This window comes from Petromyzon marinus, chromosome 75 (genome assembly GCF_048934315.1).
Source record: "Petromyzon marinus isolate PM22_M1 ecotype Great Lakes invasive population chromosome 75, UKy_Petmar_22M1.pri1.0, whole genome shotgun sequence".
NCBI classification, from domain to species: Eukaryota; Metazoa; Chordata; class Hyperoartia; order Petromyzontiformes; family Petromyzontidae; genus Petromyzon; species Petromyzon marinus.
The window spans coordinates 7029268-7043475 of NC_133741.1; the positions used below are offsets into that span (position 1 = coordinate 7029268).

A 14208-nucleotide genomic window follows, 5' to 3' on the forward strand; every position below is an offset into this window, starting at 1 on the left:
AGAGACACAGTAACACAGTGAGACACAGTGAGACACAGAGACACAGTGAGACACAGAGACACAGAGAGACACAGAGACACAGTAACACAGTGAGACACAGTGAGACACAGAGACACAGTGAGACACAGAGACACAGTGAGACACAGAGACACAGAGAGACACAGAGACACAGTGAGACACAGAGACACAGAGAGGCACAGAGACACAGTGAGACACAGAGACACAGAGAGACACAGAGACACAGTAACACAGTGAGACACAGTGAGACACAGAGACACAGAGAGACACAGAGACACAGAGACACAGTGAGACACAGAGACACAGTGAGACACAGAGACACAGTAACACAGTGAGACACAGTGAGACACAGAGACACAGAGAGACACAGTGAGACACAGTGAGACACAGAGAGACACAGAGAGACACAGAGACACAGAGACACAGGGAGAGTGAGACACAGAGAGACACAGAGACACAGAGAGACACAGTGAGACACGGTGAGACACAGAGAGACACAGAGAGACACAGAGACACAGGGAGAGTGAGACACAGAGAGACACAGAGACCCAGCGAGACACAGAGACAAAGAGACACAGAGAGACACAGAGATACAGTGAGACACAGAGACACAGAGAGACACAGAGACACAGAGACACAGTGAGACACAGAGACACAGAGACACAGAGAGACACACAGAGACACAGAGAGACACACAGAGACACAGAGAGACACAGAGAGACACAGTGAGACACAGAGACACAGTGAGACACAGAGACACAGCAACACAGTGAGACACAGTGAGACACAGAGACACAGTGAGACACAGAGACACAGAGAGACACAGAGACACAGTAACACAGTGAGACACAGTGAGACACACAGACACAGTGAGACACAGAGACACAGTGAGACACAGAGACACAGTGAGACACAGAGACACAGAGAGACACAGAGACACAGTGAGACACAGAGACACAGAGAGGCACAGAGACACAGTGGGACACAGAGACACAGAGAGACACAGAGACACAGTAACACAGTGAGACACAGTGAGACACAGAGACACAGAGAGACACAGAGACACAGTGAGACACAGAGACACAGTGAGACACAGAGACACAGAGAGACACAGAGACACAGAGAGTCGTGTTCCACACTCACCACCACCTGCTGCTGCTCCTGCTGCTGCTGCTGCTCCTGCTCCTGCTGCTGCATCGACGGTGCCGGAGTCGATCAGCGCTGGGGGCACACCAGGGGATGAGAGAGAGTGTGGGTGGGAGAGTGGGGGAGGAGTGGGAGAGAGTGTGGGTGAGAGAGAGTGTGGGTGAGAGAGTGTGGGTGAGAGAGTGTGGGTGAGAGAGAGTGTGGGTGAGAGAGTGTGGGTGAGAGAGAGTGTGGGTGAGAGAGAGGGTGGGAGAGTGGGTGAGAGAGAGTGTGGGTGAGAGAGTGTGGGTGAGAGAGAGTGTGGGTGAGAGAGTGTGGGTGAGAGAGTGTGGGTGAGAGAGAGTGTGGGTGAGAGAGAGTGTGGGAGAGAGAGTGTGGGTGAGAGAGTGTGGGTGAGAGAGTGTGGGTGAGAGAGAGTGTGGGTGGGTGAGTGTGGGTGAGAGAGAGAGTGGGTGAGAGAGAGTGTGGGTGAGAGAGAGTGTGGGTGAGAGAGAGTGGGTGAGAGAGAGTGTGGGAGAGAGAGAGTGTGGGTGAGAGAGTGTGGGTGAGAGAGAGTGTGGGTGAGATAGAGTGTGGGAGAGAGAGAGTGTGGGTGAGAGAGAGTGTGGAAGAGAGAGTGTGTGGGTGAGAGAGTGTGGGTGAGAGAGAGTGTGGGTGAGAGAGTGTGGGTGAGAGAGAGTGTGGGTGAGATAGAGTGTGGGAGAGAGAGAGTGTGGGTGAGAGAGAGTGTGGAAGAGAGAGAGAGTGTGGGTGAGAGAGTGTGGGTGAGAGAGAGTGTGGGTGAGAGAGTGTGGGTGAGAGAGAGTGTGGGTGAGAGAGAGGGTGGGAGAGTGGGTGAGAGAGAGTGTGGGTGAGAGAGTGTGGGTGAGAGAGAGTGTGGGTGAGAGAGTGTGGGTGAGAGAGTGTGGGTGAGAGAGAGTGTGGGTGAGAGAGAGTGTGGGAGAGAGAGTGTGGGTGAGAGAGAGTGTGGGTGAGAGAGTGTGGGTGAGAGAGTGTGGGTGAGAGAGAGTGTGGGTGGGTGAGTGTGGGTGAGAGAGAGAGTGGGTGAGAGAGAGTGTGGGTGAGAGAGAGTGTGGGTGAGAGAGAGTGGGTGAGAGAGAGTGTGGGAGAGAGAGAGTGTGGGTGAGAGAGTGTGGGTGAGAGAGAGTGTGGGTGAGATAGAGTGTGGGAGAGAGAGAGTGTGGGTGAGAGAGAGTGTGGAAGAGAGAGAGTGTGGGTGAGAGAGTGTGGGTGAGAGAGAGTGTGGGTGAGAGAGTGTGGGTGAGAGAGAGTGTGGGTGAGAGAGAGGGTGGGAGAGTGGGTGAGAGAGAGTGTGGGTGAGAGAGTGTGGGTGAGAGAGAGTGTGGGTGAGAGAGTGTGGGTGAGAGAGTGTGGGTGAGAGAGAGTGTGGGTGAGAGAGAGTGTGGGTGAGAGAGAGTGTGGGTGAGAGAGAGGGTGGGTGAGAGAGTGTGGGAGAGAGAGAGTGTGGGAGAGAGAGTGGGAGGGAGTGTGGGTGAGAGAGAGTGTGGGTGAGAGAGAGAGTGTGGGTGAGAGAGTGTGGGTGAGAGAGAGTGTGGGTGAGAGAGAGTGTGGGTGAGAGAGAGGGTGGGAGAGTGGGTGAGAGAGAGTGTGGGTGAGAGAGTGTGGGTGAGAGAGAGAGTGTGGGTGAGAGAGTGTGGGTGAGAGAGAGTGGGTGAGAGAGAGAGTGGGTGAGAGAGAGTGTGGGTGAGTGTGGGTGAGAGAGAGTGTGGGTGAGAGAGAGAGTGTGGGTGAGAGAGTGTGGATGAGAGAGAGTGTGGGTGAGAGAGAGTGTGGGTGAGAGAGAGGGTGGGTGAGAGAGAGTGTGGGTGAGAGAGTGGGAGGGAGTGTGGGTGAGAGAGAGTGTGGGTGAGAGAGAGAGTGTGGGTGAGAGAGTGTGGGAGAGAGAGAGTGTGGGTGAGAGAGTGGGAGGGAGTGTGGGTGAGAGAGAGTGTGGGTGAGAGAGAGAGTGTGGGTGAGAGAGTGTGGATGAGAGAGAGTGTGGGTGAGAGAGAGTGTGGGTGAGAGAGAGTGTGGGTGAGTGTGGGTGAGAGAGAGAGTGTGGGTGAGAGAGAGTATGGGTGAGTGTGGGTGAGAGAGAGAGTGTGGGTGAGAGAGAGTGTGGGTGAGAGAGAGTGTGGGTGAGAGAGAGTGTGGGTGAGAGAGAGTCTGGGTGAGAGAGTGTGGGTGAGAGAGTGTGGGTGAGAGAGTGTGGGTGAGAGAGAGAGTGTGGGTGAGAGAGAGTGTGGGTGAGAGAGAGAGTGTGGGTGAGTGTGGGTGAGAGAGAGAGTGGGTGAGAGAGAGTGTGGGTGAGAGAGAGTGTGGGTGAGAGAGAGTGTGGGTGAGAGAGAGGGTGGGTGAGAGAGAGTGTGGGTGAGAGAGTGTGGGTGAGAGAGAGTGTGGGTGAGAGAGTGTGGGTGAGAGAGAGTGTGGGTGAGAGAGAGAGTGGGTGAGAGAGTGTGGGTGAGAGAGAGTGTGGGTGAGTGTGGGTGAGAGAGAGAGTGGGTGAGAGAGAGTGTGGGTGAGAGAGAGTGTGGGTGAGAGAGTGTGGGTGAGAGAGTGTGGGTGAGAGAGAGAGTGTGGGTGAGTGTGGGTGAGAGAGAGAGTGGGTGAGAGAGAGTGTGGGTGAGAGAGAGAGTGTGGGTGAGAGAGAGTGTGGGTGAGAGAGAGGGTGGGTGAGAGAGAGTGTGGGTGAGAGAGTGTGGGTGAGAGAGAGTGTGGGTGAGAGAGAGTGTGGGTGAGAGAGAGTGTGGGTGAGAGAGAGAGTGGGTGAGAGAGTGTGGGTGAGAGAGAGTGTGGGTGAGTGTGGGTGAGAGAGAGAGTGGGTGAGAGAGAGTGTGGGTGAGAGAGAGTGTGGGTGAGAGAGAGTGTGCGTGAGAGAGTGTGGGTGAGAGAGAGTGGGTGAGAGAGAGTGTGGGAGAGAGAGTGTGGGTGAGAGAGAGTGTGGGTGAGAGAGAGTGTGGGTGGGTGAGTGTGGGTGAGGGAGAGTGTGGGTGGGTGAGTGTGGGTGAGAGAGAGGGTGGTTGGGAGAGTGGGGGGAGAGTGGGTGAGTGTCACTCACCACTGAGTCACTCACCACTGAGAGTGACACTCACCACTGAGAGTGACACTCACCATTGAGAGTGACACTCACCACTGAGTCACTCACCACTGAGAGTGACACTCACCACTGAGAGTGACACTCACCATTGAGAGTGACACTCACCACTAAGAGTGACACTCACCACTGAGAGTGACACTCACCACTGAGTCACTCACCACTGAGAGTGACACTCACCACTGAGAGTGACACTCACCACTGAGAGTGACACTCACCATTGAGAGTGACACTCACCACTAAGAGTGACACTCACCACTGAGAGTGACACTCACCACTGAGAGTGACACTCACCACTGACAGTGACACTCACCACTGAGTCACTCACCACTGAGAGTGACACTCACCACTGAGAGTGACACTCACCACTGAGAGTGACACTCACCACTGAGACACTCACCACTGAGACACTCACCACTGAGTCACTCACCACTGAGAGAGACACTCACCACTGAGAGAGACACTCACCACTGAGTCACTCACCACTGAGAGTGACACTCACCACTGAGAGTGACACTCACCACTAAGAGTGACACTCACCACTGAGTCACTCACCACTGAGAGTGACACTCACCACTGACAGTGACACTCACCACTGAGAGTGACACTCACAACTGACAGTGACACTCACCACTAAGAGTGACACTCACCACTGAGAGTGACACTCACCACTGAGACACTCACCACTGACAGTGACACTCACCACTGACAGTGACACTCACCACTGAGACACTCACCACTGAGAGTGACACTCACCACTATGAGTGACACTCACCACTGAGAGTGACACTCACCACTAAGAGTGACACTCACCACTGAGACACTCACCACTGACAGTGACACTCACCACTGAGTCACTCACCACTGAGAGAGACACTCACCACTGAGAGAGACACTCACCACTGAGTCACTCACCACTGAGAGTGACACTCACCACTGACAGTGACACTCACCACTGACAGTGACACTCACCACTGAGAGTGACACTCACCACTGAGAGAGACACTCACCACTGAGTCACTCACCACTGAGAGTGACACTCACCACTGAGACACTCACCACTGAGAGAGACACTCACCACTGAGAGTGACACTCACCACTGAGAGTGACACTCACCACTGACAGTGACACTCACCACTGAGAGTGACACTCACCACTGAGAGTGACACTCACCACTGAGAGTGACACTCACCACTGAGAGTGACACTCACCACTGAGTCACTCACCACTAAGAGTGACACTCACCACTGAGTCACTCACCACTGAGACACTCACCACTAAGAGTGACACTCACCATTGAGAGTGACACTCACCACTGAGAGTGACACTCACCACTGAGACACTCACCACTGAGACACTCACCACTGACAGTGACACTCACCACTGACAGTGACACTCACCACTAAGAGTGACACTCACCACTGAGTCACTCACCACTGAGAGTGACACTCACCACTGAGAGCGACACTCACCACTGAGAGTGACACTCACCACTGAGACACTCACCACTGAGAGTGACACTCACCACTGAGAGTGACACTCACCACTGAGTCACTCACCACTGAGAGTGACACTCACCACTGAGTCACTCACCACTGAGTCACTCACCACTGAGTCACTCACCACTGAGAGTGACACTCACCACTGAGAGTGACACTCACCACTGACAGTGACACTCACCACTGAGAGTGACACTCACCACTGAGTCACTCACCACTGAGAGTGACACTCACCACTGAGAGTGACACTCACCACTGAGAGTGACACTCACCACTGAGAGTGACACTCACCATTGAGAGTGACACTCACCACTGAGTCACTCACCACTTAGAGTGACACTCACCACTGAGTCACTCACCACTGAGTCACTCACCACTGAGTCACTCACCACTGACAGTGACACTCACCACTGACAGTGACACTCACCACTGAGAGTGTCACTCACCACTGACAGTGACACTCACCACTGACAGTGACACTCACCACTGAGACACTCACCACTGAGAGTGACACTCACCACTGAGAGTGACACTCACCACTGAGACACTCACCACTGAGAGAGACACTCACCACTGAGAGAGACACTCACCACTGAGAGTGACACTCACCACTGAGAGAGACACTCACCACTGACAGTGACACTCACCACTGAGAGTGACACTCACCACTGACAGTGACACTCACCATTGAGAGTGACACTCACCACTGAGAGTGACACTCACCACTGAGTCACTCACCACTGAGAGTGACACTCACCACTAAGAGTGTCACTCACCACTGACAGTGACACTCACCACTGAGACACTCACCACTGAGAGTGACACTCACCACTGAGAGTGACACTCACCACTGAGACACTCACCACTGAGAGAGACACTCACCACTGAGAGAGACACTCACCACTGAGAGTGACACTCACCACTGAGAGAGACACTCACCACTGACAGTGACACTCACCACTGAGAGTGACACTCACCACTGAGAGTGACACTCACCACTGACAGTGACACTCACCATTGAGAGTGACACTCACCACTGAGAGTGACACTCACCACTGAGTCACTCACCACTGAGAGTGACACTCACCACTGACAGTGACACTCACCACTAAGAGTGACACTCACCACTGAGAGTGACACTCACCACTGAGTCACTCACCACTGAGAGTGACACTCACCACTAAGAGTGTCACTCACCACTGACAGTGACACTCACCACTGAGGCCAAACACCGAGTTGTAGAGGCTCCGGAAGGACGCACTGAGATCATCAAACTCCACGCTCTCCTGCCCTCGCACACACTGCACGCACACACAAGGACACACATTACACATTACACACACACATTACACACATTACACACACACATTACACATTACACACACACATTACACACATTACACACACACATTACACACATTACACACACACATTACACACATTACACACACACACATTACACACATTACACACACACACACATTACATACACACACACATTACACACACACACACATTACACACACACACATTACACACACACACATTACACACACACACATTACACACACACACACATTACACACACACACACATTACACACACACACACATTACACACACACACATTACACACACACACACATTACACACACACACATTACACACACACACACATTACACACACACACACATTACACACACACACACATTACACACACACACACACATTACACACACACACACATTACACACACACACATTACACACACACACACATTACACACACACACACACACATTACACACACACACCCATTACACACACACACACACATTACACACACACACATTACACACACACACACACATTACACACACACACATATTACACACACACACATTACACACACACAAACATTACACACACACACACACATTACACACACACACACATTACACACACACACACATTACACACACACACACATTACACACACACACACATTACACACACACACACATTACACACACATTACACACACACACACATTACACACACACACACACACATTACACACACACATTACACACACACACATTACACACACACACACATTACACACACACACACATTACACACACACACATTACACACACACACATTACACACACACTACACACACACATTACACACACACAAGGACACACACATTACACTACACACTACACACACACTACACACACATTACATACGCACACACTACACACACTACACACACACATACTACACACACACACTACACACACTACACACACACACATTACACACACACAAGGACACACATTACACACACACACTACACACACATTACACACAGACACTACACACACACATACTACACAGACACACACACATTACACACACACACTACACACACACACTACACACACACACTACACACACAACACACACACACACACATTACACACACACACTACACACACACATTACACACACACACACACGGACACACACACATTACACACACACACTACACACACACACATACTACACAGACACACACACATTACACACACACACATACTACACAGACACACACACATTACACACACACATTACACACACACACTACACACACACACACATTACACACACACACTACACACACACATTACACACACACACACTACACACATTACACACACACTACACACACACACACATTACACACACACACACATTACACACTACACACACTACACACACACACATTACACACACACACATTACACACACATTACACACACACACATTACACACACACATTACACACATTACACACACACACATTACACACACACACTACACACACACACATTACACACACACGGACACACACACATTACACACACACACTACACACACACATACTACACACACACACATACTACACACACACACTACACACACACTACATACACACACACACATACTACACACACACACATACTACACACACACACTACACACACAACACACACACACACATTACACACACACACTACACACACACATTACACACACACACATACTACACACACACACATACTACACACACACACTACACACACAACACACACACACACATTACACACACACACACTACACACACACATTACACACACACACACGGACACACACACACATTACACACACACACTACACACACACACATACTACACAGACACACACACATTACACACACACACATACTACACAGACACACACACATTACACACACACATTACACACACACACTACACACACACATTACACACACATACACATTACACACACACACCACACACACACATTACACACACACATTACACACACACATTACACACACACGCATTACACACACACATTACACACACACATTACACACACACACTACACACACACGCATTACACACACACACGTTACACACACACACTACACACACACACTACACACACACACATTACACACACACACTACACACACACACTACACACACACACTGCACGCACACACATTACACACACACACATTACACACACACACATACTACACAGACACACACTGCACGCACACACAAGGACACACACACACACATTACACACACACACTACACACACACTGCACGCACACACATTACACACACACACACACCACACACACACACTGCACGCACACACACGGACAAACATCACATTACACACACAATACACAGACACACACTGCACGCACACACATTACACACACAATACACAGACACACACTGCACGCACACACATTACACACACACTACACAGACACACACGGCACGCACACACACGGACACACACACACACATTACACACACACTACACAGACACACACTGCACGCACACACGGACACACACACACTACACACACACACTACATAGACAACAACAACAACCGCCATTCGCCACTAAGTGGCGGTGACATCACCACGACGCTTGTGCCAGGCTATGTGCACCCTGAGGCCACGTGAAGTGTCGAACGCCCGCTGGCAGGAGGTCACGGGGCAGACCCAGGTGCCACGGGTCGACTGACTGAGATGACTGGCTGATGCACCACCTGTGCCCCCTACTGTGCCAACCTGCTGTGCTTTAGCCACACGGCGCTCCGCTCGTTGTTCTGAGCGTCGCTCCTCCGCCCTCCGTTGTTGTTGGAGGGCGACTGCCTCCAACTGCCCAGTAGCATCCTTCACGAGCCTCCTCCACAGAGGCCGATCTTGACACCGCTGGTACCAGTCATCGGCAAGTCCACTCAGCTCCACGTCCTCCTGTACCACATCACTCCATCTCTTCTCTAGCCCGTGCCGCGCCCGCTTAGCCCCCTCAATCCGGCCAAACAAAAGCTGTTTCGGCATCCGGTGGCTGGGCATGCGGGCTACATGACCCAGCCATCGCAGCCTTGCCTGCCGGAGGAGCTCACCGATGGGACCCTGCCCAGATCTTTCAAGGATTTGTGAGCTCCTCACACAATCCAGTCTGGTTAAACCCAGGATGGATCGTAGGCAGGCCAGCCTAAATGTTTCTAACCGGCGAAGATGTTCCATTAGGGGGGTCCACGTTTCGCAAGCGTAGAGAAGGGAGGGAATGACTGTGGCCGAGAAGACCTGAAGCTTAGTGCGGAGCGACAGACAAGGTAGCTTCCACACAGCGTTACGTAACCGATGAAAAGATATTGCCGCTCGACTGATTCGGAGTGAGATCTATACTGTTAAACTGGAGCCAGTCATAAGCACACTGCCCAGGTATGGGAAACTCTCCACTCTCTACACAACTGCCCCATCACCGATTGGGAGTTGTGGGGGTGGAGTGTCCGATGGTACAAAATACCCAGGCAGGTGCTTAGTTTTGGTGGGGCTGATGGTAAGGCCCCACCTCTTAGTGGCACGCTCCAGTCTCAGCAGCAGCATCTCCAACTCCTCCTCTGACTGAGCAGCTATTACCAAATCATCAGCATACATAACGTGGTTGAGCAATAGGGAGCCATCCCTTGACCGCACCCGGGCATCGATTAGCCTCCCATTATATGTGTACCATATGGAGATTCCCCCAGTACAGCTATTGAAGGCTTCACAAACTACGTGGTCAAAATAGATGTTAAATAATGTGGGAGCCAGAGGACATCCCTGCCGCACCCCAAGATGTACAGGGAATGGCTCTGACTCCCGGCCACGTAGTTTTACCCGGGCCTGCTCACCATCATGAAGGTCCTTAATGAGCGTGAGCAGAGGGTCAGGGACTCCGAAAGCATGAAGAACAACCCAGAGCCCAGGCCTACTGATGGTATCATAGGCCTTGACCAGGTCAATAAAGCAGAGATGTAGGTCTTCTTGGAATTCCCTAAACCTCTGCTGTAGCAGACAGACAGAAAAAATGGCATCTGTGCAGGACCGCCCTTTCCTGAAACCGCATTGGGGCACCGCAAGCCTCTCCTCAGCATGCCTAACAAGGCGATGTTGAATAATCCTTGCCAGGACCTTTCCCGGCCTCACACTGAGGAGTGAGATGCCCCTGTAGTTGTTACAGTCTGTGCGGTCCACCTTCTTAAAGAGGGGGACCACCAGGGCATCCTTCCAATCCTGCGGAACCCGTCCAGTGGCCCAGACTGTTATGATGTCATATAGGGCAGTCTGTGCACAAACGCCACCCTCCCTCAGCATTTCGCTTGGGAGATCATCTCTGCCTGGTGCCTTTCCTGGTCTCAGACTCCGGATCGCCTTCAGTACTTCCTCAACGGATGGCACCTCAGCCAGCTACTCACAGGGGATGAATTCCTCCTCCAATATTTGAGGCACCGCAGCCTCAGCAGGGTCATCCCCACTTTGTGCCACGATGTTTTCCAGGCTGAGGAATTCCCCCTCCCCCAGGACCTCACAGAAATGCTTAGCAAATCTGCAAACCTGTTCCTGGGGGTTGGAGATTGGATCACCGTTCTTTCCCCTAATGATGGTAATAGGTGTGTCGCTGCAGGTTACTTTTTTGATGGAGTTAAATAGGGATTTGTGATCGCGGGCCATTGAGGCAGACTCCATCTCCTCAGCAACCCGCGACCACCACCCATCCTTGCAGCGCCTCATGGCTCTCCGAACATCCGAGCGAAGGCTGCGGTAAGCCTCCTCATTCTCTGACGTGGGATGCTGTAGACGATTAGAGTGGGCCTGTTGCTTTTTCTTAACCACCCTGAACACCTCCTGTCAGCCAGGATCTCTGGGGAGGTCTGGACCGCGTACCCAAAGCAGCCATTGCAGCTGCATGAGTCACAGTCCTAAATCTCGCCCATTTACCCTCGACATCAGGAGGAGTGGGGGACGACGCCAACCCCAGCCGCAAGCGATGATGAAATTCTCGCTTGCAACTTTCATCAGATAACTGAGAACAGGTCAATTTAGGTTGGAATGGGGTCCTGGGTGTACACCCACCACCGGAGCGGAAGAATGGCAGGCGCATCTTACAGATGACTAGTCGATGGTCAGAGGGCAGATCAGCTCACACGGTAGGTCCTGGTGTCAAGGACATGGGTTTGCATCCGCTGGTCCGTCACTATGTAGTCCAGCAGATGTTCTTGCTTGGACCCGGCATGCATCCATGATGTTGTGTGGATGCGCCGATGCCAGAACAGCGTGTTGGTAATTACAAGCCCATGGGCTGCACAAAAATCTAGCAGCCTCCTGCCATTGTTATTGAGCTGATCTGGCCCATGCCCTCCAATCACTCCAGACCAGGTGCCAGCATCGTGACCAACTTGGGCATTGAAGTCACCCAACATGATGACTCTATCCCGAGGGGCCACTTTAGCCAGCACCTGTGACAGGAGGTCATAGAAGGCATCTGACTCATCGGCCTTGCCTGCATCCCTCCACGGATGTTCGTCTTCGGTGGGAGCATAAGTAACCACGACCACCACTCCTCGCCTCCGGTTGATGGGAAGGCGAGCCCAAAGCAGCCTGGGGCTTACAGCTTCCCACACCTCACCGTCACGCTCCCACGCCCCCTTAATTATTTTATTCAGAAGAAGAGCCACTCCCTGTTGTTTGGCAGTCTGCTGCCCCGAGTAGAAGACTGTCCACCCCTCATGGTGGCAGGAGCCAGAACCGGTCCACCAGACCTCCTGAATGCCACAGAGATCCAGGAGGTACCGGTCCAGCTCCCGACAGAGGAGTGGCAGCCTCTCTGGACGAGTGCGAGGGGCTGGTAACCCCTCCACCTTCAATAAATTAACACTAAACCACGTAAACCACGGACACACACACACACACACCACTACACACAGCTATACACACAGGCAGGGATACATCTGTTGATGCTGCTGCTGATGGTGCTGATGGTGTTGCTGCTGTTGATGATGATGCTGCTGCTTATGCTGCTGATGATGATGCTGATGCTGCTGATGATGCTGCTAATGATGATGAAGATGCTGCTGCTCATGCTGCTACTGATGATGCTGATGCTGCTGCTGATGCTGCTGCTACTGATGATGAAGATGATGCTGGTGATGATACTGCTGATGATGCTGCTGCTGCTGCTGATGCTGCTGCTGCTGATGCTGCTGCTGATGATACTGATGCTGCTGCTGCTGATGGTACTGATGATGATGCTGCTGCTGATGATGCTGATGATGCTACTGATGATGATGCTGTTGATGATGATGGTCGGCGCTGGAGCTCACCGCTGCTGCGTAGTTGTGCACAGCGGTCACGTTGGTGAGGGTGAGGGAGGCGAGCGTGGGTGAGGGTGAGGGAGCCTCACGCTCATCAGCAAGTCTGCCGCACGGCTGCACAGGGGTGGGGGGTGGGGGGGGTGGGGGGTGGAGGGGAAAGGGGGCGGGGGGAAGTGAGGGTGGGGGGTGGAGGTGGGGTGGGGGGGAGGGAGGAGGGGGGAGGAGGGGCGGGGGGGAGTGGGGGTGGAGGGGGGAGGGGAAGTGGGGGTGGGGGGTGGGGGGAGTGGGGGTGGGGGGAGGAGGGGGGGGCGGGCTCAGTGATCCCTCCTGAGGGGAGGGGTAGAGGAAGTGGTGGTGGTAGTGGTGGTTGTGGTGGTGGTGGTAGTGGTGGTAGTGGCGGTGATGGTAGTTGTGATGGTATTGGTTGTGGTTGTTGTGGTGGTGATGGTAGTGATGGTAGTGGCGGTGATGGTAGTTGTGATGGTATTGGTTGTGGTTGTTGTGGTGGTGATGGTAGTGGTGGTAGTGGCGGTGATGGTAGTTGTGATGGTATTGGTTGTGGTTGTTGTGGTGGTGATGGTAGTGGTGGTAGTGGTGGTGATGGTAGTGGTGGTAGTGGTAGTTGTGGTGGTGGTGGTGGTAGTGGTGGTAGTGGCGGTGATGGTAGTTGTGATGGTATTGGTTGTG

At 52.5% G+C, this 14208-nt stretch overlaps 1 protein-coding gene across 1 annotated transcript in view; it reads right to left on the minus strand.

Moving 5' to 3' along the window:
- LOC116938363 (uncharacterized) overlaps window positions 1-14208 on the minus strand; it is a gene marked incomplete at its 5' end in the record, with an annotated part of 45760 nt that overhangs the window by 22205 nt on the left and 9347 nt on the right. The window contains 3 exons of the mRNA XM_076056463.1: window positions 1162-1239; window positions 6974-7058; window positions 13531-13635. Coding sequence (XP_075912578.1) covers window positions 1162-1239; window positions 6974-7058; window positions 13531-13635 — 268 coding nt within the window. The remainder of the gene's footprint in view (window positions 1-1161; window positions 1240-6973; window positions 7059-13530; window positions 13636-14208) is intronic.